At 38.6% G+C, this 26024-nt stretch overlaps 1 protein-coding gene across 1 annotated transcript in view; it reads left to right on the plus strand.

The window, feature by feature from the left end:
• Window positions 1–26024, plus strand: part of ESR1 (estrogen receptor 1) — a 222016-nt gene that overhangs the window by 93825 nt on the left and 102167 nt on the right. Inside the window, exon 4 of the mRNA XM_008158585.3 lies at window positions 766–1101. Within this exon, the coding sequence (XP_008156807.2) occupies window positions 766–1101 (336 nt within the window). The remainder of the gene's footprint in view (window positions 1–765; window positions 1102–26024) is intronic.

Consider the following 26024-nt stretch of genomic DNA (forward strand, 5'->3'; position numbering starts at 1 on the left):
GTCTAGCCAGAGGTTTGTTAATTTTTATTAATCATTTCAACTAGTCTTTGTTGCATTAATTTATTATTAAAGATTATTCATAGTAGAAGCAGTGTTTGATGCTAAGCTATATTACAAGGATAACTTAATTATAATTTTACTACATTTATTTTTGTTAATCTTCACTCCAGGATATTTTTCTATTGATTTTTAGGGAGAGTAGAAGAGAGAGGGAAAGACAGAGAGAACATCGATGTGAGAAAAACACATCGATCGGTTGCCTCCTGCATGAGCCCCAGCCATGGCCCCAGCCATGGCCCCGGGCCGGGGAGGAGCCTGCAACCAAGGTAGGTGCCTTTGACTGGAATCGAACCCAGGACCCTTTGGTCCACAGGCCGATGTTCTATCTACTGAGCCAAACCGGCTAGGGCTATAATTCTGTTCTTTTCATAGCATCTGTCACACACACACACACACACACACACACACACACACACACGGTTTGTCAGTTCACAAAAGCCTATTGCTCAGTTTTCAGGAGTTTTGTAAGCTGCTTGATGTCAGACAAGTAGCTTGAAATTTGCCATGGTAGGAGTATTTACACAATGGAAACTAGTGAATGCTACAAATCAAAGCCTTTAAAGTTTTTTCCTGAACAGCTGGTTGTCAAACACCAGCCTATCTGTGCCTCAAGGTATTTCTTCCAATAGAATTAAGGGTTATGAGCATAGTGCGAAAGTTTACATGATAAAAAGAATAAGCTGTTGTATATTTCTGTGTTCTCAGGGTTACGGAAAGACCGAAGAGGAGGGAGAATGTTGAAACACAAGCGCCAAAGGGATGATGGGGAGAGCAGGAGTGACGCGGGGTCCTCTGGAGACATGAGAGCCGCCAGCCTTTGGCCGAGCCCTCTCTTGATTAAGCACACGAAGAAGAACAGCCCTGCCTTATCTCTGACAGCCGACCAGATGGTCAGTGCCTTGATGGAGGCTGAGCCCCCCATAATCTATTCCGAGTACGATCCTAGCAGACCCTTCAGTGAGGCTTCCATGATGGGCTTGCTGACCAACCTCGCCGACAGGGAGCTGGTTCACATGATCAACTGGGCAAAGAGGGTGCCAGGTAAGAACACTGAGCTGGGCTTTTTATTTGTGCAAGTCAATCACTCCGTATTCATGAACCAGCTGCGATGTCATAGGAGAGAGCAATAATAGGAAACAATAGCTTGTTGTCTAATTTGTTTCAAGGTTACGTCCGAATTTGTTAATTTTTAGTGTCAGTACACTGTAATTCTGCTGGAAATTATGAACTAATGTTTTAAAATAAAAAATATGGAAGGTTAGAGTACTTAACCTGACATTATATTTAACCCATGTTAAAATTTACCAAAAAATGTGGAGTGGACACATAATAAATGCAGTTAATATTATACTGTATGTTCACAGTGTCAAAATGTTTAACATTAAATGATATACAATATATACATTTTTAGTATTGAGGACTTTTGTTCAGAAAACCTCAATTATTAATAAATAATTTAACCTTAATTTTTTTTCTCTTAAGATCTTTGTGGACTAAAGGCAGAATAATAGGTTTCTTTACTGAATGCCCATTATTTATTGGACTCTCCATTCTTAATATTTTAGGGGAAAGGTAACACAATAGACCGATTAGGTTCTCACCCAGCCCCTGGGAGGAGCCTGTAGAAGGATGCAGTGGCTGAGTGACATTGGTCCTTCACTGATTCCCTCAGAGGTGGCATGGCTGTGAACCTTGACTGCCGCTCTTGTTCAGCGAGAAGAACTCTAGTTTTAAGGAAACATGACTAGACATCCTCCATGGTCCATCATATCCATTCAGGAGCTAACATAGATGAATCAAGGCAAGAGGAAGTTAAATCTTCTTTCTGGCATATAGTTCAAATGACTAATGGATTTAGACAGATTGTCTCATTTGGGTTCTTTGAATTGATGAAATCAATTATTACCTCTGAAGCATGGGATGCTTTTGATTAAACTAAATAAATGTGGAGTTTTGTACTTGCGTTTTAGAGTTCACTGATCTGTTATAGGCCAAGTGAACACATGTCTGGCCTTCGAGAGTATTTGCATATATTAGCATATTAACATGTGGTTCTTTGAGTAAGAAGCCAGCAATGTTGTGATCCAAACTTGATAGAGGGCACCCATGCAGGTGGTAGAGTCTGGACTATATAGAAGTGTGGAGATTAACAGGCATATTTAGATATCTAGGGTCAGTCCTAATGGCAAATAAAAACTCTCAGCCACCTTTGAATTAAGAGTTTTATTGAGCCCTAGCCAGTTTGGCTCAGTGGATAGAGCGTTGGCCTGCTGACTGGAGGGTCCTGGGTTTGATTCTGGTTAAGGGCATGTACCTTGGTTGTATACTCCCAGCCCTGGTCAGGGGCTTGCGGGAGGCAACCAACTGATGTGTCTCTCTCATATCGGTGTTTCTCTCTGTCTCTCCCTCTCCTCCACACTCTCTCTAGAATCAATGGAAAAAAATATCCTCGGGTGAGGATTAAAAGAAAAAGAGTTTTATTTAGCACCTACTTACTTTAGCATTCTCATGTGAAGCAGATCTATAATAAGCAAATATTGGAATCTAAATATAATGTGGGTATAGATTTTTATCTTAATATTTGTTCTTGCCTTTTTACATGTTTTGGGAGAAGAGAAAAACTAAGAAATAATAATAATGACCATATCCCTGAGAGCCAACTTTTGGTTGCTATTAAGCTTTATTGTACTATAGGTACATATTTTCCCTCATAAACTCTTAGCAGTATTAGTTCCATAGCACTGCTGAACTCAAATATACATTATAATAGTTATTAGTTGATTTCCATCATGACATTTTTATAATTATAAAAATTTGAAAGGTATTTGGAACAACTGAAATTAAATTCAAATACATTACTAGTGGATAAAGAATTCATGACAATAACCTTCTGAATTTAAAAATAAAATGGAGACAGAAATAAAGGGAAGGAAAATATTATGTACATGCTTAGCCATCTCATTGTTAAACCTAGAACTAAACAAATTTATAGTAATGAGATGCATAGCTAAACCATTCTATACCTTAATTATATTAGCTTAAAAGGCCGGAATAATTTCAAAATCCTTAGACCACACTATATCTTGTTACTTAATGGTTTTTAAAAAATTATGAAGGCAAAGAGTAGTTATAGGAATAAGTGTACATGTGTGTATGTGTACTATTAGATTACAGCTGTAAGCCTATTTGTCTGACCGAGCAGAATAAAAATAGTCATTAATTTTAAAAGGATGAAAAATGAGAGAAAAAATGTATTCTGAAAAAAATTGAAGATGATTGTCAAGCTTTTTAGAAAAATCAAGAAAGCACATTTTGAAAAGCTTATATTCAGATACCATCTGTCATTTAAAAAATAGCTCATATTGGAACTCTAATATAGACAATATTACATTTATGTCATAATAGTTTGAGAATAATAATAGTAATTTTAAAAAGAAGGAATAGAAAGTGTCATTAGTAAAAAGAGTAGTAAGAAAGTGAATTCTAGAAGAACCTGGAATTAGCCATAGGATACAAAAACCTGCAAAAGATATTTGGATAATCCTCAGAATGTCTATCAATATAACAGAAATTGTGAATTAACTTTGTTTTTGAAAAATTCAGCTATATTGAGATAAAATTGACAAAATTGTGAGATATTGAGAGTGTACATTGTAAAAAAAAATTCCTCTGTCTAGGTAATTAACCTATTTATCTCTGTGTGTGTGTGTGTGTGTGTGTGTGTGTGTGTGTGTGTACAGTTAAGTTCTACTCTTTTAGCAAATTTCAGTGATACTCTACAGTCTTATCAACTATAATCATGATGGTTTGCATTAGATCCTCAGCCTGCTTTCATCTTACAGCTGAAAGTTTGTACTCTTTTACCAATCTCTATTTGCCCCATCCCTGAATCCTGGCAACCACGTTTCTACTTTTTGTTTCTATAAGTTGGGCTTTTTTTTTTTGGAAGATTTTATATATAAGTGATACCATGCAGTATTTATCTTTCTCTGGACTATGTCACTCCATATATTGCCCCCAAGGCCCATCTATGTTGTCACAAATGGCAGGATTTCCTTCTTTTTCATGACTTAATAATATTCCATTGGAGATATATATACCATATCTTTCTTATCCACTCACTCTTTGATGGACCCTAAGTTTGATTCCATGTCTTAGATATTGTGAATATGCTGCAATGAACATGGGAATGCAGATATCTTTTTGATATCTCATTTTCATTTCCTTTGGATATATACCCAAAAGTGGGATTTCTGAGTAATATGGTAATTCTATTTTTACTTTTTGAGGAACCTCTATACTCTTTTCTATAGTAGAATCAGGTTACATTCCTACCAACAGTGTACAAGGTTACCTTTTCTCCAAATCCTCACCAACACTTGTTATCTCTTGATAATATGCATTTTGTCTATTCCATTTTCTTACCAACATTTTGTAGAAGGTTCCCTGTGTGCCTCAGAAGACTGTGTATTCTGCTGCTGTTGGATGGAATGTTTTATATATGACTTTTAGTTACATCTGCCCCACTTTTATAAGTGATTTCCCCATCACAATTACAACAGTAGAGTATTCTGACTTTAACTACACATTTACCTTTACCAGTGAGCTTTATGTTTGCATATGTATGTTTTCCTGTTACCAATTAGCATTCTTTCTTTTCATCTTAAAAAACTCACTTTAGCATTTCTTATAAGGCTGGCCTTGTTATACATTCCTTCAACATTGTTTGCCTGGAAAACTTTTTATCCTCCTTCAATTCTGAAGGATACTTTTGCAGGTAGAGTATTCTTGGTTGGCTTATTGTTTCTTTCAGTGCTTTGAATATAGTATTCCATCCACTCCCTTCCAGCCTGCAGTTTCTAACGAAGAATCTGCTAGTAATTTTAGTAACAAGTTGCTTTTCTCGTGATGCTTTCAAGATGATCTTGTTTTTAACTTTTGACAATTTAATTATAAGTATCAATGCAGGTCACTTTGGATTCATCTTCTATGGAACTCTTTGGGCCCCCTGGATTTGGATATCTGTTTCTTTCCGTAGGTTTCAAAGTTTTCACTCATTTTTCTCTGAATAGGCTTTATCTCTCTCTTCTCCTTCTGTGACTCTGTAAAATAAATATTTGTTTGTTTGATGGTGTCTCATAAGTCCCTTAAGCTCTTTTAGCTCACTTCTATTCTTTTTTGTTATTGTTCCTCTGATTTGGATGAATTCCACTACTCTGTCTTTGAGTTTACTGATCCTTTTTTCCTATTTGATCTAGTCTGATATTGAACACTTCTATTCAACTTTCTCAGTTTACTGATTGTAATCGTCAGCTCTTGATGTGTTTGATATGCTCTCAATAGTTCTTCAGTGAAATTTTCACTTTGTTCATTCATTGTTCTCTTGACTTTGGTGAACATATTTATGACCCATTATTTTGAACTCTTTGTGATATAAATCACTCATCTCTGTTTTATTAAGGCCTGTTTTTGGAGTTTTGTCTTGTTCTTTTGTTTGGAACATATGTCTTTGTTTCTTCATCTTTGGCTCTCTGTGTTGGTTTGGTTTCTGCACATTAGATAAAAGAGCCACTGCTAGTCTTGATGAAGTCGTCTTATGTAAGTCGTAAACCTAATCACTCCATTTGACCCAAGCTCTTAGTTATCTTTCAAGTCTTTGTGATTGTGCAAGTTGTCTTCTTTGCTTTTCATAGCTCCCAGTAGTTGAAGGTGTGCAAAAATACATAATCTATCCATTAATAGGGATTTAGTTTTCAAAGAGTTAGAGTCTTACATTTTAATTTATTATTAAAATATACATGGTGAAACTCATCAATAAATCAGCATAATTTAGCTGAAGGTCAAAAGAGGAAAAATATATGACAAAAGTTATTATATTTTTAACTTCTGCATCATACTCAATTGTATCATTAACTAGCTGATACTTAGTTTCAGTGGCAATGAAAGTACATTTGCTTTCTTATTTATCTCTCAGAAGTTTGAATTGTCACAAAACCATTACTTTGACTTATGAAAAATTATGTCTTTTCCAAAAATCACCATATTTGTACATACCTCAAAGTCGATTTCATACTTCAAGTTTGTGTTCTAGGTCTATATATTTTAGTACATATTTGGATAAATAGCTAGCCCTGGGCTCTATATTGCTTCTTAAAAAATAGATAAGTAGAAGCTTGATAGCCTCATTGGCACTGGGTACAGATTTGGAAGGGTACGCTGGAGCTGCTGGCCTAGGAAGAGGGATAAATGACACATGACAGTTGAGCTCATTGTCATGGGAAGCATGCTACTTTAACCACTTCCTCATCTTTTAGTGGCAAACGAGATGATCTTTCCTTCCCTTCTCCTGCCTATGTCCCTCTCTACTCAACACCAGAAGAGCCCCTTTTCTTTACCCCGACTCCCCACTATGTTACTTTGGATTCCTTCCTTGTTCAGTTTTGGCCCCAGGAGGAGAGGATCCCTTTTGGCTGGACGTGCCTCCTACTATGCCCGAGCCCAGGTTGCTCAGAAGCTTCTTGCATTGATTTGAGGATGCAAGTTTGTCTTAGCCATTCCAGGGCTCAAGGCTTCTTCTGCTCCCATGTTCCCCAGGAATCCAGTAATTAGCTTCCTGACTCTAATACTCACCCTCATTATCCAAATTAACAGTGAGCCAAGCACAGGAAATGCTTGTTGAATGAATGAATAAATGAATGAATGAAGGGTGACTTTTGATACTTCTGATGTTATGAAATCTCTGAGCTCGGTTAGAACTCAGTTTTTCCATAAAGAAAAAGTAATCTTCAAGGCTTTAGTATTACCCTCTTTTCCCTATCTGCTGTTCTGACCTCTCCAGCAGTTGTCTTAGGGGGCTTCTTTCCAACCTTTCCTTTGTAAGGAGCAGAGCAATATCCAGAGGCATGTATGGAACTTGAGTTCTGAGGACTTTTAAAGGTTTTAGCTTCCTTGCAGCAAGTTAGTTAGTTTCACTTAGCAAGTGTAATTTAAAACTTAGAATGGGTAGGGACAAGGGACCAGAGAGAGGGCACAATTTCTCAATGTGGGAATTGGGAGCATCTTCAAGGGACACATTCTATTCTGGGAGGTTCCTGCAGATTTCAGGGACTTGGCAAGCCTACCCAGTACTCTAATTCCCAACCTGTAATGAGCCCAGTGAACCCTGCTCTCAGGCTATTGTGGTGGTGTCCCAGCCTGTTTCAGTGCGGTACAGTGATGAAAGAGAATGTGACATGAAAACATGGGGGGCATCCTGAAGAGATGACAGATACATATTGTTTAAGGGTCAGATTTGCAGTTTAGATTTTGCCTCCGTTTTATAATAAGAGCCTTGAGACTGGGGTCGAGTTACCCTACATCATTGGTGGCAGGCCCTCAGAGCTGGCAACACAGAGTGTCTTTGGGGAGTTCCATTTCCAAGTCACCGCTGCCTGGCTTTTCCTGCTCCTGGGGAGACTCTAGTTGGAACCCAAGGAATGTGATACATACTTGAGTTTTCTTTCCCATGAAACTTTGAAGCCCTGTAGATGCTTCTTGGCCTGAAGGCTACTAATTCTTTTCTAATCTTGAGGGTATTTGAGAAAAAATGCCCCATCTAGGCTTCTTTGCCCTGCGCCCCCTCTTTCTGTGTCTGTTTCAGTGAGTCTGGGTTCGGGTCCAGAATCTGCATGTTTAGCATGAGTGCAGTGGACAATGTGTGGTGCTGGGTGTCCCCAGGGCAACCTGTGGGGAGCGTTGGCCTGTGGTTCTGCTACGTTCCTGGGGAATTTGGCATGGAGAATGCCAGCGATGCTGTAGCTATGTATGTATGTGTTAGACATACTACTATTGGAGTGTGTTGAAGTGGGTTGAATTGTGAGCCCCCCAAATGTGTTGGAATCCTAACCCTAGTACTTCCGAATGTGTTCTTCTTTGGACATAGGGTCTTTATAGGGGTAAGCAAGTTCAAATGAGGTCATTAAGGTGGAACCTAATCCTTACAAAAAGGGGAGATTTGGACACAAAGATAGACACACCCAGGGGGAAGACGATGTGATGACACAGGGAGAGGATGGCCATGGGGTTGGAGTGACCCACCTCTAAGCCAAAGATAAGGATTGCTTTCGAACACCAGCAGCTGGAGGAGAGAAGGAAGGAACCTCCCTAAAGCCTTCAGAGAGAGCATGGGTCTGCCGGCACCTTGATCTCGGACTCTGGCCTCCAGAACTGAGAGAAAACACACGTCTGTTGTGTTAAAGCACCCAGTGTTTGCACTTCGTATGACAGCCCCAGGAAATGAATACAAATCATACCCCAAAGAAAAGGTGTTGGAATTTCGAGGCAAAAGAAATCAGCAGCTTTTGATTTAAAGAGGAATGTTTGGCTCACCTAGTACAGGTTTGGCTAATCATTTACTCCTGGATATTCTCTCCATTGCCCGCCCAAGTGGTTCACTGAACTTCTGGCCTTGAAGTTGATTTAGAACTTCAGCAGTTCCACACATCTACCTGGCAAATACCTTATAAAAAAATTAACTCACCGAGGAATGTTTTCATCTGGCACTTTAATAGATTCCCCTTTCCCATTTATATCTTTGATCCATTTGAATTCCTCTTGCTGGATAGTAGGGGGTGTGGCTCCAATGTTGTTCTTGTACAGATGACTGCACAGTTGTTTCAACGCCTTTCACCGAGCAGCATCCTGCAGAAGTGTTGTTAAGCCTTCTTGTACAGTTCACCCTCTGCGTTTACTACCTAGTGAGAGCTTTTATATAGAGTGATAGGTATGACCCATTGATGACATGTTTGATTATTCTTCCCAGTTCTGAAACCAAAAAGAAAATTAGTAATTTATTCTCAAGTTATAACATTTTCCTGATTTATATTAATGAATATTTAATGTGATTAGCCTGTCCTGTGTATGTTTGTGTGTGTGTGTGTGTGTGTGTGTGTGTATACATATATATGTATGAGTATCATGTACTTTTGCTTCTTATTTCTAAGATCTAAAAAATTAGTGCTGATAAGAGTGATTTACCATTCAACATAATGGGACAAAAACAATTCTTCCCAGGACAGAAAAAGAAAATATCAGGCTTCCCTTCTCTCTTTTTCCCAAATTTCAGGGTACTGCCTTTGATTCAGCTATTTTGAGTTCTTGTTTTCTCATATTAAGTGCTTGCTGTTCCTTAATATGCAAAAATAACTTTTACACTTTTCCCCTCCAACACTTATTCATTGGCTTGTCAGAAAATAAAGTTTAAAAAAAATCTTTAGTATGTAAGTGATTGTAAAAACTGGAACAATGGTTATTATTAACTCAGTTAACTGATTTCTGATTTGTCTTGGTTATTTTTAATAATTGGAACTTAAAGATCTACCGAGAAGCCACACTTTTATAAAGGATGTATATGCTGGAGATGGAGAGTAGTGATGGTTGCCCAACAATATGAATATATTTATTGCTATTGTACTGTACATTTAAACATGGTTAGAGGAACCAAGATGGCGGCATAGTTAAACAACTAATCTGCTGCCTCACACAACAATTTCAAAAATACAACTAAAAGACAAAAACGTCTACCACCCAGAACCACGGGAAAGCTGGCTGAGTGGAAGATTTACAACTAAGAAGAGAAAGAAGCACAATCGCTGAAAAGCTGAGGTACGGAGGCACGCGAATCGGGCCGGCGGCGGGCGGCTGGGTGCGTGGCTTTTCTTCAACCCGCAGGGAGACAAACTCCCGATCACTCTGAAATCCAGTTTCTGGGGACACTCGGGGGACCCAGACACCTACGGGGAGAAGCTGGACTCTCGGCCATCGGGTCGGAAAGTGAGAGTGACTTTTTTGCAGTGGTGCGCCCAGCAATCATTGTTTACTGCGCTGGAGCGCGGGGCGCAGGGACTTGGAAACGTGGAAAGGCAGAGACGGCTGACGGCAGCCATTGCCGTTGGCCACGCCCCAGCCTAGTGACGCCCTGAGACCCCGCCCCGCCCTGAGGCCCCGCCCCGCACATCCTACAAACCCGCCCCGGTTCCACACAGCGGCTTTTGCATATAAATGGCCTGTTCTGGAGCAGCTTAACCAACTGCAGCTCCAGTCAGACTGCTCCAAAACCGCCCAAGCAAAGGAGGAGAAAACTAGCCCTTGCTGTAGCTCCTGCTGGGGGACACACAGTACACAAGGGTACACCAAGAGTGTCCACCTCAAGTAACTGGGAGGCTGACCCGTTGAACCAATAGGACACCTAGTACACAAAACTACCCTACCAACTTAGGGAAGCAGAGAATATGAGAAGGCAAGGAAACAGATCACAAACCAAAGAAATGGAGGAGAACAAGCGACTGGACATAGAGTTCAAAACCACGGTTATAAGGTTTTTCAAGAATTTCATGGAAAAGGCCGATAAATTCAATGAGGACCAACTAGAAATTAAACATACACTGACTGAGATAAAAACTATTATACAGAGACCCAAAAGCAGACTAGAGGATTGCAAGAATCAACTCAAAGATTTTGAATACAAAGAGGCCAAGGACACTCTTCCTGAAAAGGCCGATAAATTCAATGAGGACCAACTAGAAATTAAACATACACTGACTGAGATAAAAAATATTATACAGAGACCCAAAAGCAGACTAGAGGATTGCAAGAATCAACTCAAAGATTTGGAATACAAAGAGGCCAAGGACACTCTTCCAGAGAAGCATGAAGAGAAGAGAATTCAGAAAGTTGAAGATAGTGTAAGAAGCCTCTGGGACAACTTCAAGCGAACCAACATCAGAATTATGGGGGTACCAGAAGAAGAGAGAGAGCAAGATGCTGAAAACCTATTTGAAGAAATAATGAACGAAAACTTCCCGCACCTGATGAAAGAAATAGACTTACAAGTCCAGGAAGCATATAGAACCCCAAACAAAAGGAATCCAAAGAGGACCACACCAAGACACATCATAATTAAAATGCCAAGAGCAAAAGACAAAGAGAGAATCTTACAAGCAGCAAGAGAAAAACAGTTAGTTACCTACAAGGGAGCTCCCATACGATTATCAGCTAATTTCTCAACAGAAACCATGCAGGCCAGACGGGAGTGGCAAGAAATATTCAAAGTGATGAATAGCAGGAACCTACAACCAAGACTACTCTACCCAGCAAAGTTATCATTCAGAATTGAAGGGCAGATAAAGAGCTTCACAGATAAGAAAAAGCTAAAGGAGTTCATCACCACCAAACCAGCATTATATGAAATGCTGAAAGGTATTCTTTAAAAAGAGGAAAAAGAAGAAGAAAGATAAAAATTATGAACAACAAATACATATCTATCAACAAGTGAATCTAAAAGTCAAGTGAATTAAAAATCTGAGGAACAGAATAAACTGGTGAACTTAATAGAATCAGGCATAGAATGGGAGTGGATTGATAATTCTCAGGGGGAAAGGGGTGTCTGTGTGGGGAGTATGGGAAGAGACTGGACAAAAATCATACACCTATGGATAAGGACAGCGGGGGGGGGGGGAGGTAAGGGAAGGGGGGGGTAGGAACTGGGTGGTGGGGAGATATGTGGGGAAAAAGGAGAAACAATTGTAATCTGAACAATAAAGATTCATTAAAAAAATTAAAAAAAAAAAGATCCATTTCCAGAAAATAAATAAATAAATAAATAAACATGGTTAAAAGGGTAATTCTATGTTATGTATATTTTACCACAATAAAAGGAGTGCAATGTTTTATGTAAGAAATATGAAAAGGAACTAGGCAACACATGGCAAAAAAATAAAGTAATAGATAAGATGTCTAAATTCAGAGGCCAATACTCTTATCAAAAACTTTAAATTTGATTTATAGATAGGAATATAAATATAAACATATTGCAAGAAGATGAAGTGGGGTGAAATAATGAAATAGAAACAGGTTATACCTTGGGCTCCTATAATTCTTGTTATTAAGAGCACAAAGATTTTGATTGTTTAACAGTTATTTAATGAGTTCTTCCTACATGCAAGGTACTGTTCCATGTGTGGGAATATACTGGGGAACAAAGCTGGCAGAATCCCTGCCTTCAAGGAACTTCCATTGTACTAGCCTAGTTATCACGAGAGGAGAGGGAGTGCAGTTATTATGGTTTACCCACTTTACAAGCAGTAACTAACTATGTCAGACTCTGTTGTAAGCATTTTACCTATATTGACTCACCTGAGTGCCTTTTTGTCCCCTTTTGTGGATGAGTAAATGGAGACAGAAAGAAGTTAATAGTAGAGTAGTTTAGTATCAGGGAAATGTTCAATTCCAGAACACTTTCCTGTAGGAAGCTCTTAAAATAGGCTAAATAAGTGATTGCACATTTTTTAAAGAGTTGTATTATTTTATCATTGTTTGAGTTTTTTTGTTTTTTTTTTTAAAAAAACCTCTCCTCTCCCTCCTCTGCCATATGACATAGATATCAAGAAGGTCTGTATATTACAATGATTTAAGAACATGGCCTGTCTTTGGACAACTTTGGCCATGGTAAGCATTCCATAAATATTGGCTAATATTATTTGTTTTATATTTGGTTTAATACATTTTTAGTTTAAAGTTATTGACATAATTAACTTGAGTCTTACTTTTAAGACCATTATGTAACTATCCAACAAAAGCATGAGATAACCTGGCATTTTGCAAATTTAGGCTAGAAACCACTTTTTAAAATGCATTTTAAATATTCAGCACATGTGTTTCTTTTTATTTGTGTTACATGATCTGTCTTTATGCTTTTATGCCTTTTTTTCCTCAAATAATCTTATTGCCAACTAACCAAAACTAGCTGAGATTTGATTGTTGTTTCTTTGCCTTTATATTTTATTATAATCAAGAAAAATCATTTCTGAGTTATATCAGCTCTGGTCAATTTTTCTAAATAAAAAAAAACCTAGAGATTTTGGCTACATTTAAATGTTTTGAGCTATTCTATAAGTTTAAAGTATTTATACATCAAGTATTTTAATGAAATAAGAAAGAATATAAGAAATAGTATCTGGCCCTAGCAGGTTTGGTTCAATGGATGGAGACTGAAGGGTCCCGGTTTTGATTCTGGTCAAGGCACGTACCTTGGTTGCAGGCTCGATCCCCGGCCGGGGTACATGCAGGAGGCTACCAATTGATGTATCTCTCTCACATTGATGTTTCTCTCTCTCTCTTCTCCCTTCCCTTCCACTCTCTCTAAAAATCAAAGGAAAAATATCCTCTGGTGAGGATTAACAAAAAAGAAAGAAATAGTATCTGTTGTGAAGAAATTCGATTATAATTACAACTATTTTAGGATTAGAATCAACTACATATAACCACAAACCCCCAAATAGTAGTGGTTTACACAAAGCTAAGTTTATTTTTCTCTCACATAAAATAAATTTGTGTAGCAGTAGAGCAGCTCCACAGTCAAAATGACCTGAACTCCTTCTGACTTTCTGTCCCCTATCCTAGCCCAAGGCTTCCATTCTCAAGGTCAACTCCTGGTCCAGTGTGGCTACTGGAGCTTCAGTAGTTGCAGCTGCATTACAGGCCACAAGGAAGTGGAAGAAGGGAAAGTCAGGAAGGATACCCTTTGCTGACACAGCAGCTTCCTGTAAAGATCCTTACTCAGCACTTCCTTTTATATCTCCAAGGTCAGAACTGGCTCCATCTGGCTGCAAGGGGCGCTGGGAAATAAAGTCTATAATCTGTGTACTTTGTACCTAATATAGAATCTGAGTTCTAATAATAATAATAACAACAACAACAATAACAGTTGAATAGAAATTTGATGGACAAATAAGAGTCTCTGCTACAATAGTAAGCTTTAAATCATAATTCGATAATTGAATACTCTCTTGAATGAATATTCTGACTTAACGAATGCCAACATATATCATAGATAGATCATCATTTTAAAAAAGAATCAGAATCTCAGAAAACAAAACTCAATCAAAATCCATATCGGGGAATAAAAGGTACTATTTATTGAGAGTACAAATTTTCTGCAAGGTATCTGTGTATGTGAGTGTGAGTGTGTGAGTGTGTTTGTGTGTGTGTGAGAGTGTGTGTGTGTGTGTGTGTGTGTGTGTGTGAGAGAGAGTATGTGTATGTGTATGTGTGTGTGTGTGTGTGTGTGTGTGTGTGTGGTTAGAGAATTTCCATGCTTCTGTAGGGGATGCTCCTTTAGCAAGAAGAGTGGAATGGGGTAGAGAGGAGAGTGAGCAGGGCTTGTGGGACCAGACTGGTGTCTCTCACAAGCTCCAGAATCATTCCTCTAAGTAAGTCAATGTAAACACCCTCCCCCGCAACGTCTGAACTGGTCATCCTGGGACTGAAATGTTCAGCAGGAAATGCCCCCTCTTCAACCCTCACCTTGGGTGTAGAGCTTGGCTTGTTGCTTCCATCTTTGTTTGGATCACTCCATTAATCAACCTTAGTGAACGATCACTTAGTCATCTGTGAAAGCATAAACTCTCAATTGTTAGGAATCACTGGTGCAGCACACACCTTTTCCCCACCCACCAATGAAGTCAAATGCTGATTTCTCATGGTTTTTCTTTTTGTGAAAAATGTGTCTTAGGCTAAACAATCACAGCCTCTTCTCCAGGCTCTTCCCTCCCTCCTCAGCTTATCTTTTCTCAGACATTTTCCCATGGCAGTGCTGTGCTGTGGGTGGTTCCTATCTAGCGACCAGCATTTGAGGGACTTGCAACCCGCAGCGGTTGCAAAATTGGGCTGGGGTATTCCTGGAACATGGGTAGTGAGTCTTGGCACAATATCACACTGTGTCTCAACATTTTTTTATTATTGCTTCCCAGTAGAAAATTTTAATTTAATTCAATTTGGTGAGAAATAATTAAATACTAAGGATAAGATTTCATCTGGTAGCTTGAACTTTGGAAGACCACAAACCATCTACTATATAAGCTTTCTTGATCCTCCAGAACTAGGTTTTGCCCCCAAGAGATAATGATTGCCCCTGATTAGAATACATGCATAATATAAGCTGTCCACTACTTTTATGAGCACAAAACATTGAAGCATATGTCTTACACATGTATGAACTATGTTTTCAAATGTTTGAAAATCCTTGGAGCCAACAGACTTTAAGTTCTTTCGGGCAGACATTTTGATCAATATTGTTTACTGTTGTATCCCCAGTGTCTAGAACAGTACCTGGATCATCGCTCTGACATCATAGCCAATGTCTGTGTGGTACTTGATCCCTCTGAGCCATTCTGGGATTCGGAGGGGCAATTGCCTTGGTTCTCACTAATACTCCTTTCTGCCTTCAACCCCTTGTGTTGTCCTTAAAAGGATGAAACTATTTTGGAAGCTGAATTTTAGTCTCTTCCACCATACATAAAAGAAACATAATTTCCTTTTAGATATTTTTCCCTCTGACTACAGCACTCTCCACCTTTCCTTTAGAAACTCCTCTCTCTGGAGCAGGCTGTCCAGCTACCACTTCCTGCTGGAAGAGTTCTCTTATGACTGGTCCCACAGCAGAGGCACTGGCCACAGGGTTTCCCAATCCTTTTGGTTTCTGTCTTCAAATTTAAAAATGCTACAAGTTCCAAGTATAATATTATGTGCCAAAGTGGCTCTACCTGACGATGCTTTTCATTGTCAGAGTAAACTTTAAGTTTTACGTGCTTGCTTTCCTACATTGCACTTACAACAAAGTGAAGAAATTTCCATTAAAAAACTCCCACAAACGTCAAAAGTATGCTTGCCAATGAAAGTTATCCTTCCACTCTACTTGAGCGTCTCTATACCTGTATTAATAATGCTGCCTTTCTCAAAATATTGTCGAAGACATTCTAAAACTTCTCTCAGCTCCAGCTTGGGAGCCTCACACATCCTTATGTTGCTTTTTTTTATGATCCTCAAAGTGGTATAAGGGATCCAGTTAACCAGATTTTCATTTGCATAATAATTGACCAAGATAACATATTTTGTCCATTTTTTGTTCTACTGTGTATAAGTAAGTGATTTTTATAACTACTTTAAGTTTAAGCTATATATATGTGTGTGTGTATATATATATATATATATATATATATATATATATATATATTTTACCACATGACTTAGTAGCCAATAACCTAAGTGAGTTTAAGCAAATAGAACCTGTGGAGAATTCTGAATTAGTCAATGCGGAGAATCTTTTTGTCTTGAATGTTTTTTAGGGTAATTCATTATAGTTGAGTGATATTTAAAGCAACTCATTGTGGTTATTTGTTCAAGGTTCTTTTGAGGCATTTTTAGTTGAATTAACACTAATTCCATTTCTGCTACACTTCTCCCCACCCTAGCCAATTTGTGTAATACTGAACATAAAATTTTATCATAATTCCTTTTGTGCAAGACAAATTTTGAAATCAGCATATTGCCATTTTCTTTTCAGGCAGGCCCCTGAGTTTTGATTTTCAGAAATCAAAGTTGTGGCACCTGATAGTCTCTCTAGTTTTATGATGATCTCTTGATTTTACTCATTATGATATAGACGGGGTCCTCTAATCATTTATAGCTCATTTGGAAATCAATATGAAATAAATTAGACACATTCTCTTTCAACCCCCAACCCATTAAACCAATGGGTATGTTAAGTGAGGTTAGGAATCTTAGATAGGGCAAGAAACGTGTAAATAATCTGCAAAGAAGACAATTCCTTTACAGATACAGTTTAATTTTTTTCCTATAATAAAGGGAGTAGCTCCTTAATTATGAAATTGTTAAGGTGCTTGATAGTGTGGAATAGATACCTCCGTTTAGAGATAAATATTGTTTTGGCAAGCACTCTGTAAAAGTCAACCTAATAAGTAAATCATACACTGTTGTAGGACTTTTTATAAAGATGTAGAGACTGGACTCTCATTGTTTAGGAGTAATAGATCATAGTTTCTAACTATTTTCTTAACTTTGTGGTAAATACAGGCTTGTTAAAAAAATCTAATTGATAAAGAAGTTTACAAATTAAGAAGCAAAACTATGTTGTTTTACTTCTTTAACACTACTCCCCAGTAGATAAATATTGTTGAAGAGTTTTATGAATTTTTCTAGATATATTCTAAGGATGTTCACATACACACATAATTTTAAAAAAATATATGTTTCTTTTTTATTTCAGAGAGAGAAAGGAGAGAGAAAGAGGGATAGAAACATCAATGATGAGAGAGAATCATTGATTGGGGTTTGAGCAAGCAACCCAGGCATGTGCCCTGACCGGGAATTGAACCCTGACCTTCTGGTTCATGGGTCGATGCTCACCCACTGAGCCACACCCAGACAGACCACATGTACACATAATTTATTTTTATGCAATTGGGATCATATATCATCTGATCTGCAACTTGCTACTTTTCACATAATCTAACTGTGACTGTCTTTACAAGCCATGATATATATCTCTAAGAAATTTTCTAAACTGCTAGTTTTTAAACATTTTTATTTCTTTAAATATATGTGTGTGTAAATTGATTACTTATTTCTTTATTTCTTCCACCTTCTAGTTTTTTCGCTATCTTATTTAAGATTGTTAAGATTTAAAGTTACTATTCTATAGTTATAAAATGTATTCATGTTTTATATAAAGTTGATTAAACAACTAGCATGCACAACAATTGTGTAAAATACTGGTTACTAGAATTACACAATGAAGCTCAAAGAAGAATTATGAAGCATAGAGGACTTTTATTTTGGATTAATCTTTCTTGGATTTTTTTTTCTTTTGATTGGAGAATATCCTTAGGTAATTTTTCTGAATGGGTAGGAGGTGTCTAAATTTTCCCATCTCTTATATGTCCCAAAAGTTTGCCATTATATTTGCTAATGGTTTGGCTAAGTATAAAATTTGAATGATTTGAATGATTCCCCCTCACCTCAGAAGTTTGAGGATACTACCCTACTGTGTTTTAGAATTAGTTGCTGCTAATGAGAAATTCTGATGTGTTTTAGTTCTTTGAGGTCACCTAGATTTTTGTTCTATTATTTATCCTCTGAATGATAAGACTTCTCTATCATGTCTCTTGGTGTGTTTCTTTTGTTTAATCCTGTAGGTCTTCAGTTGGCCTTTCCATTAAAGTCTCATCATTCTTTAGCTTGGCAACTTTTTCTTCTGTTACGTTTTCGTTTTCTTCTTCCCCTTATTGTCTCTAGTCTCTCCTTCTTGAAATTTTTTGATAGATATTGGATTCCCTATCTCTGCCTTCCATGTCTTTGAGATTATCTCATATTTTATCTTTGTTTTCTTTTTACACTACATTTAGAGTACTTTTGCACATAAGGACACCACTTCTTAGATCTTCAGTCATGTCAACTTTATTATTATATTTGTTTAATTTTTAATTTTCAATTTGGGAACCATATTTTTATTTTCTACGAATTTGTTGTTTTTATTCTACTTTAAAAAAATCCTACTTTTATATCCCACTATACCTAGAAAGAATGTTCTCATCCATAGCTGATTATGAATAAAATAAGTGCAGAATGTGATGGGGCCAACATTTTGTTACTGTCCTCCTCAGGTATCTTAGATGCCCAGAATCATTGCCCTCATCAGCACTCCCAAGTTCCAGCTTCGTTTTGCTATCACTATTTATAGTGGGATCCACAACGCTCTAATGTATTTCATAGTCATCTCATGCTTAGTCTCTCTCTGGCATCAAAGTTCCTGGCAGAAACCTTTTTCCTTCAGGTCACCCACATTTTTAGTCTTGTTTTGTATTCCCATATTTAGAGTGTGGTGAGAAAAATAAAGGCTGTCGGGGGGTCAGGGGGAGGGATCAAATCACATTATACTCCCTTTTCCTTGCAATCTTCTCCTGTTTTATGGATATAGATCTCTTTGAGAGCAGAGAATTTTTAAAGTACTCTTCTAGTCTCAGAATGATTTCTATTTTAGTTTTTCATGGCTCATTAATTCTGTTTAGTCATCTTTTGTCTTCTCTTTCTTGCTCTCGGTTTTCCTCATACATCCATGTGGTCCACTGTGGTCTGTTTGTAGTATTCACATTTATTAACATGAGTCAGGGTTGGAGCAGGCAGCTGGTCAGTGATTTTACTGTGGTTGTGGGAATCTGTTTCCTTCCTGGGCCACCGTATGTGGTTCTGGGTCAGCGGATGGATCATTCTTCCTCCAGCAAACCTCCAGGCTGATGGGTGGGAGTATTTAAGGGGATGGGCTGGTGCCAGGTTATGTTAGTGAAGATTTCCTTGGTGTGAGGTTCTGGTCAGAGCTGCCTCCTTGACTTATTTCTTCTTTTTTCTGCCTACTGTTGAGATATAGAGTTTCATCTCTCTCTGGCATCAAAATTCTTGGCAGGAAGCTCTTTCATTCAGATCACCCACATTAGAGCAAGAAAAGCTCAGGCCCAGGTTTATTGAGTGAGAAGGCAAAAGACACAGTTTTCCAAGCTGTTCTGAATGCAGTTCCTTAACAAAAGCCCTGGTAACCACTCCAGTGCATTTTGTGTGTATGAATTTCTGGCTTCTTGGAAGAACCCGGTTCCTCTGGTGTGTTGGGTTGTGGTTTCCTGTCCTCTAATTTGTGTGCCAGCCCATCCAATCTGTTATCTACCAGGGCACATGGGCATGCTCTGTTTCTCTTCTTAAACCAGAGCCCCTATGATTTATTTTATTTACTTTTATTTTTTTAAATTTCTTTATTGATTAAGGTATTACATATGTGTCCTTATCCCCCCACTACCCCCCACTTCCCATTCATGCCCCCACCCCCCTGTTGTCTGTGTCCATTGATTAGGCTTATATGCATGCATATAAGTCCTTTGATTGATCTCTCCCCTTTACCCCCACACTCCCCTACCTTCCCTGAGGTTTGACGTTCTGATTGATGTTTCTCTGTCTCTGGATCTATTTTTGTTCATCAGTTTATGTTGTTCATTATATTCCACAAATGAGTGAGATCATGTGATATTTATCTTTCTCTGCCTGGCTTATTTCACTTAGCATAATGCTCTCCATCTCCATTTTAAATAACATTTGATATTTATACAGATTCATGAACTTTATTATTCTACATAATTAGTGTTGGGGTCTAGAGTCAAGCTCTTATAAAACTATCATAAAAAACCAGAGTTTATTTTCATGTGGAAAGAAGGAACAAAATGAAGCTCTATATTTCAAGATGCTTTGAAATTTTTTTTAAATGAGCTGTTCAGATACACAGCAGGCATGAGCCCATGCAAGAGAATGGGGAATTTCTCTCTCTCTCTCTCTCTCTCTCTCTCTCTCTCTCTCTCTCTCTTTCTCTCTCTCTCTCTCTCTCTCTCTCTCTCTCACACACACACACACACACACACACACACACACACACACACAGATTTCTCCATGTCTCCCCTCATCTAACTATTCCAGCAGACTCAGGCAGCAAAGTGGTGGGCAGTAATTTTGCCATTTGCAGTGCCAGTGGCCGTGGTAGGATTCTGTGCAGGAGCCAGCCTTGTCAACAATAGCACTACAATGTTGAGTCAGCAGGAAGTGACTTTCCTTCCACTTACCTCTTCTCTTGCAGCAGACAGTTCCCCTAGACAGCTCTGCTGACTTTCTTAGCCTGTTTCCACTGTGAGCCACAAACTCCTTAGACATTTTGTGCCATTTCAGGATGCTGGGCTCAATGAAATTGAACTAAACTCATTGTCTCTTCCCCCTATTCCAATCCCGTTCTCTGCTTCGTTGTTAGTGGCACTTTTCCTCCTTATTTGGCTTTTCTTTTTTAAAAATACCTAATTGTTTTCCCTAATTTTGAGTTAATTTATTTTTTGTTCCCCTCCTGTTATTATAGTTCCCCTCTTTCTAGTCACATGGCTATTGTTCAATCCTCACCGTACCGGACTCTTGGATGGGTCTCTTTGCTGGCCTTCTACCTTCTGGTTGCTTCTGCTTCTCATTAGTTCTACCTGAAAGACCGATCCAATACATGGGTCTGATGATGACTAGATTAGACACTTTTCCAAGGTGAATCCCTGTTTGATTCCCTCTCTGTCCTCTACATGTTCATCACCACGCTTGGCATTCAGTAAGTAAGTAAGGTTAAGACAGGTCAGTGATAGGTCGCTAATAGGAGGTGGGGGTTAATGAAGGCTTGCTTGCTTCTGTCTCTACTCTCTTTCCGCACTTTGTCCACCACTGTCCTTCAGCATCTCTCAGGCTTCCGGTCATGACATGCATGGCCCAGGACACTCGTGTGTAAAAAATACTCCCATATGCATACTTAAATTTTGTGAAAACAGACCAAAATTTGTGGGAAAGCAAATCCCTTCAAGGCTTTTTCTTTCTGGGCTTCCAGGGGATGGGGCAGGCACATCCCTGGTCCTGACAGGAAGTTGGCCTTTTCTCTCTCTAGAAGGCAGACCCAAGCTAATGGAAGACATGTTGTGTTGGAAGTGCCTTGGATCTCCTCTGATTTACTTTAAAGGGAATTATTCACAGTTTACTATTAGTAATAGATCACACAGGGCAACATGACCAGCTGACCAGAAACCCTGCAACGCTGCACTTCTGCACTTCAAAGGCAGCCAGCTTCTTGTGTTGGTTTAGTGATGCTTCTTTTTTCTCCTCACACCCTAGGTCCCTCCCAGTGGTACGACTTCCTGTTCTGGAGAACTCACTCTGTTTTCCTTTTTCTGTCTTTTCCCTCACCAGTCTCTCCCCCTAGAGTGTCCATCTCTGCTTTTCAGATCCTCCAAAGCAAGCTTAAATGCAACTTTTTCTATGACATTCCTCAACCTCATCCTGATAAAAATCTTTGGTTGAATTTAGCTATTTGTTTATATTTTTATTATAATATATTTTACTTATACCAGATTTTTTTGTCTGTGTGGATATGCCTTATTTAATCCTGATTCAGTGTTTTTCATTCATTTTTGTACTCCATGTAGTGCCTAGCATAGTACCTTGTACACCATAGATAATCAATAGATGCTTGTTGACTAGATTTATATTGAATTAGCATCATTTGTTTGTCCTGTAGAGACTAATCTGGGGGAGAATATTGATAGTGAAGTTGTAAATGTGGTTTATAGTCTTCATGGAAAAACAGATGGTAATAACAACCATAAGATTATCTCATTTAATCTTTCAACAACTCTATGAGGTAGGTATTTATTTTCATTTTACTCAAAAGGAAACAGGCTAGAGAAGTTGAATAATTTGCCAAGAATACACAGCTGGTAGATCATAGAGCCACTGTGTTCTGTCTGTGTTTGAGTGTATGCTGGTTTATTATTTCCTGGATTGTAAACAAGCTAAAGAATACATCTGGCTTTTCAGACTACTCTCATTTTGATAACTTGGCTTACCACTCTGCAGGGTCAACAAGGGTGCATGAGCTTTCTCTGGGGGATATCAGGGAATTCCCCTGAGTGGCTCCCTGTACTGAGTGTTTAGGATACACAAAGCTCTTACTATGTTGCCAATGTCATCATTTCCTGAGGACCTACTATGTTCCAATATCAGCCTCACAGGTCCTCTGGTCTTTTCTTTTCAACGATGTCAAAAGCAGGTGCTGAGAAAATCATAGTGTACGTTTCCATAATTTTCCAAATGCTTTTAGAAACAAAACACAATTTTGTAGGAGGGTCCATGAGTGCATCTTGATGGTGGAAAGTGGAGCTTTGCACCCTGTAAACACTCAGCAAATGTTTCCTGATGGGATAAAAGAACTGGAAAAGCAGCTCCATGGCTGTCTTGATTCCCTGAGGTCTCATAGGCCCTTCCTGTTCCCCCAGTTCAACTTCACATCACATACCTTGCTCAGTTGTTTGTTTTGTTTCCCTTTTCATCACTGATTAAACCTTTTGAACTCGGATGTCGAGTGTGACTCGACACGGTTAGCATCGGTAGCAGCTCGAGAAAAAAGGAAGCGAGTGCAAAGGGTTAAAGCAGAGGTTGGCAAACTTTTTCTGTAAGGGGCATACACTAAATATTTTAGACCACCCAGCCTCTGTTGGACCTGCTCAGTTCTGCCGTGGACACACCAGCAGCCAGGGATGATGTGTCCATGAATGGGGGTACCTGTGTTCAAATCAACTTTATTGAAAAAGTGAGGGGCCTGAGCTGTAGTTTTCTGAGTTCTGATGTTAAGCAAAAACAAATGTGCTGTGCCTGTTAGATGCTATCGTGTTTGATTCTGTTTTCTATATTTGTCTAAAGCATTTTGGGCAGGAAATGACTAAATTGGATGGCGCAACCATCTAATTTAGTCCCTGAGATAATGATGGCTAACACTTATTGAGTGTTTTCTATGTGGCAGGCATTTTGCTGAGCGATTTGCATGCTTTATATTATTTATAAAGCAAGAACTGTTCTTATCTCCATTTAAGCAGAGGGAACTGAGTCACAGAGAGCTTAGCCTGCCAGAGTTCAGGTGAAACTGATACCAGTGGTCTTATCACAGAATTCACGAACAGCAATATTGATAATAACCATATTATACTAAGAGGGAAAAGCCCCGGACTTACACTCAGAAGTCTAGGCTCACATCCCAACTCCATTGTGTGGCAAATTAAATGAACACTGAGCCTCAGTTTTCCCACTGATAACAGGACTAATTACAAGACTTGGCCTGTCAACCTTAGTGACTGCTGTGTGGATAAAAGGCTGTCTGCATGTGCTTTACGAACTGGAATCACTGTACAGTTGTTAGTTATTAGTTTGACATTGGGATACATCTTAGTCTGTTTCCATGGGAAATGAATGATTTTAAGAGAAACAGTGAGTGTGTGAAACTCTAAGAGGTTTTGGAAGGGTGTTGACACCTGAAGCCAGCTTCACTGGTTTTCTCCTTGCTCTCTCCCTGTGCTGGGGCACCAACCTTTTCTGGTTGGTTGTTATAACTGAATCTAGGCCCATTTCTTCTGTAAAGGAACAATGTACCAGTCATAATCTCCTTTGCTCTGCTGAGTGAGATTTTTAAAAATTATATATATATTCAGAAAAGAGGAGACAGAGAGAGACAGAGAGAGAGAGACAGAGAGAGAGAGAGAGAGAGAGAGAGAGAGAGAGAGAGAGAGAGAGAGAGATCAGTGATCAGAGAGAATCATTAATAGGCTGCATCCTACATGCCCGCTACTGGGAATTGAGCCTGCAACCTGGGCATGTGTCCTGACCTGGAATCGAACTGTGACCTACTGGTTCATGGGTTGATGCTCAAACATTGAGCCATATCAGCCAGGAGAGTGAGATTTTTAAAAGGGCTTTTCCTAGATTGCTTAGGCTGGGTGGACAGCCAAAGGGCATATAAAACATAGTTAGGTTTTTACAAAGTTCAAATGTATGATCCTAATTTAACCAAGTCTTGTCAAACATTGACTTGTCTGGCACAGTTGTGAGGCACCCATCCCTGATCTCTTCCATCCCTCAGCACAGCCTCTGCTAAGTGTGAGCAGCTTACTCACTGGGCATGAGTAGCACACATCTCCCCGTCTGAAAGGAGCCCACAGTCAAAGTATGGAGGCAACTCCGAATGCTGCTTCTTTCCTCCCAGGAAATTCCTTTACATCATCGTGCTTAGTAAATTCCCCCTTTACTTTTCCCTCAGGTCTCTTTGATTATCTCCTTAGATAATACAAGTCTTTATCTAAAGCAGGAGTGGGGGACGTCCAGCTCTTGAGCTGTATAAGGCCCTCGAAATCATTTGGTCTGGCCCTTACAAGGCATTAGAGGTGAGTTAATTAAATGTTTGACCCAATATAGCAGGCTAATTTTTAAGTTGATAATGTTGGATGGCCCTCAAATGATGTTATAAATACCCAAATGGCCCTTGGCAGAAAAAAGGTTCCCCACCCCTGATCTAAAGAGATAATAAAAGTCTATACCAATTTGGTATATTAGTTAGAATTCCCCACATAAATGAACCAATGGGATCTGTCATCAACCTATCATTTATCATCTATCTATATATCTATCATCTATCATTTATATAGTTATCTACTAAGCAATACTTATTTTTAAGGAATTTGGGCCACAGGAGTGTTGGGGCTGGAACTCCAGAATCTGTAGGGCAGGCCAGCAGACTGGAGGCTCAGAGAGGGTTTCTATTCTGTGTTTCGGAAGACTTCCTTCTTAGGAAAACCTCAGTCTTTGCTCAGAAGGCCTTCCACTGATTGGACCAAGTCCATCCACATTATGAAGTGAGATCTGCTTTATTCAGTTTACTGACTGTAAATATAAATCACATCTAACAAATAGTGTCCCAGCGACTTCACCAGGAGTGTCTGACCATACAACTAGGCACCATGGTCTAAGTCAGTTGACACATAAAATGAGCTGTGACACTTGATGTTGATAACCTGTCATTATATATCCATTCTATAATCCGAAGTAGACAAAAATGCTGGTCTTTCTGAATAATGCAGAGACCAATGAGCCTCTTCTTAACTCCGAAGAAGAGGAGTTAAGAAGAGTGTGCTTGGCTCTACAATTCACTCACTAGTATATTCTCCCACGTCTTGGCCTTAGGGCTATCATATCACACTGATTAATTTCAAACAATGTTGTTGTCAAGGATGGAGATGATGTGTATATTATTTTTACCAGCCTAAGAATTATAAAGGGCTCTTTCCTTTTTTTAAAGATTTTAATTTTTTTTAATGCTCAATAAAATAAGCTTCATTCTATTATTTAAAAAAATGGGAATCAGAGGGTAGCCTACAGAAGAGTGATGGTCTGTTATTTGATAGTATCATAACCTTGTTTTCACCTAAAGCTAAGAAATTCTGTTCTGCTGTGAGATCTTCGGCCAAGTTAGATTACTATCTGTATTAATTAAAAAGTAAAACAGTAAGTCATCCAATCAGTTATATTTTAGTGGGGAAGGGGAGTTTAATACAACACTAAACCAGCTATTCAACTTAAAAATTTCACAGTAGATTAATTTAATCAATTGCTCATTTAAAAAAAAAATTGGCATCCATACTCAGAACTGTTTTCTTTCTTATTTGAATTCTTACTTTTAATGACTGGAGAACATGCTC

Source organism: Eptesicus fuscus, chromosome 10 (assembly GCF_027574615.1).
Source record: "Eptesicus fuscus isolate TK198812 chromosome 10, DD_ASM_mEF_20220401, whole genome shotgun sequence".
Taxonomy (NCBI): Eukaryota; Metazoa; Chordata; class Mammalia; order Chiroptera; family Vespertilionidae; genus Eptesicus; species Eptesicus fuscus.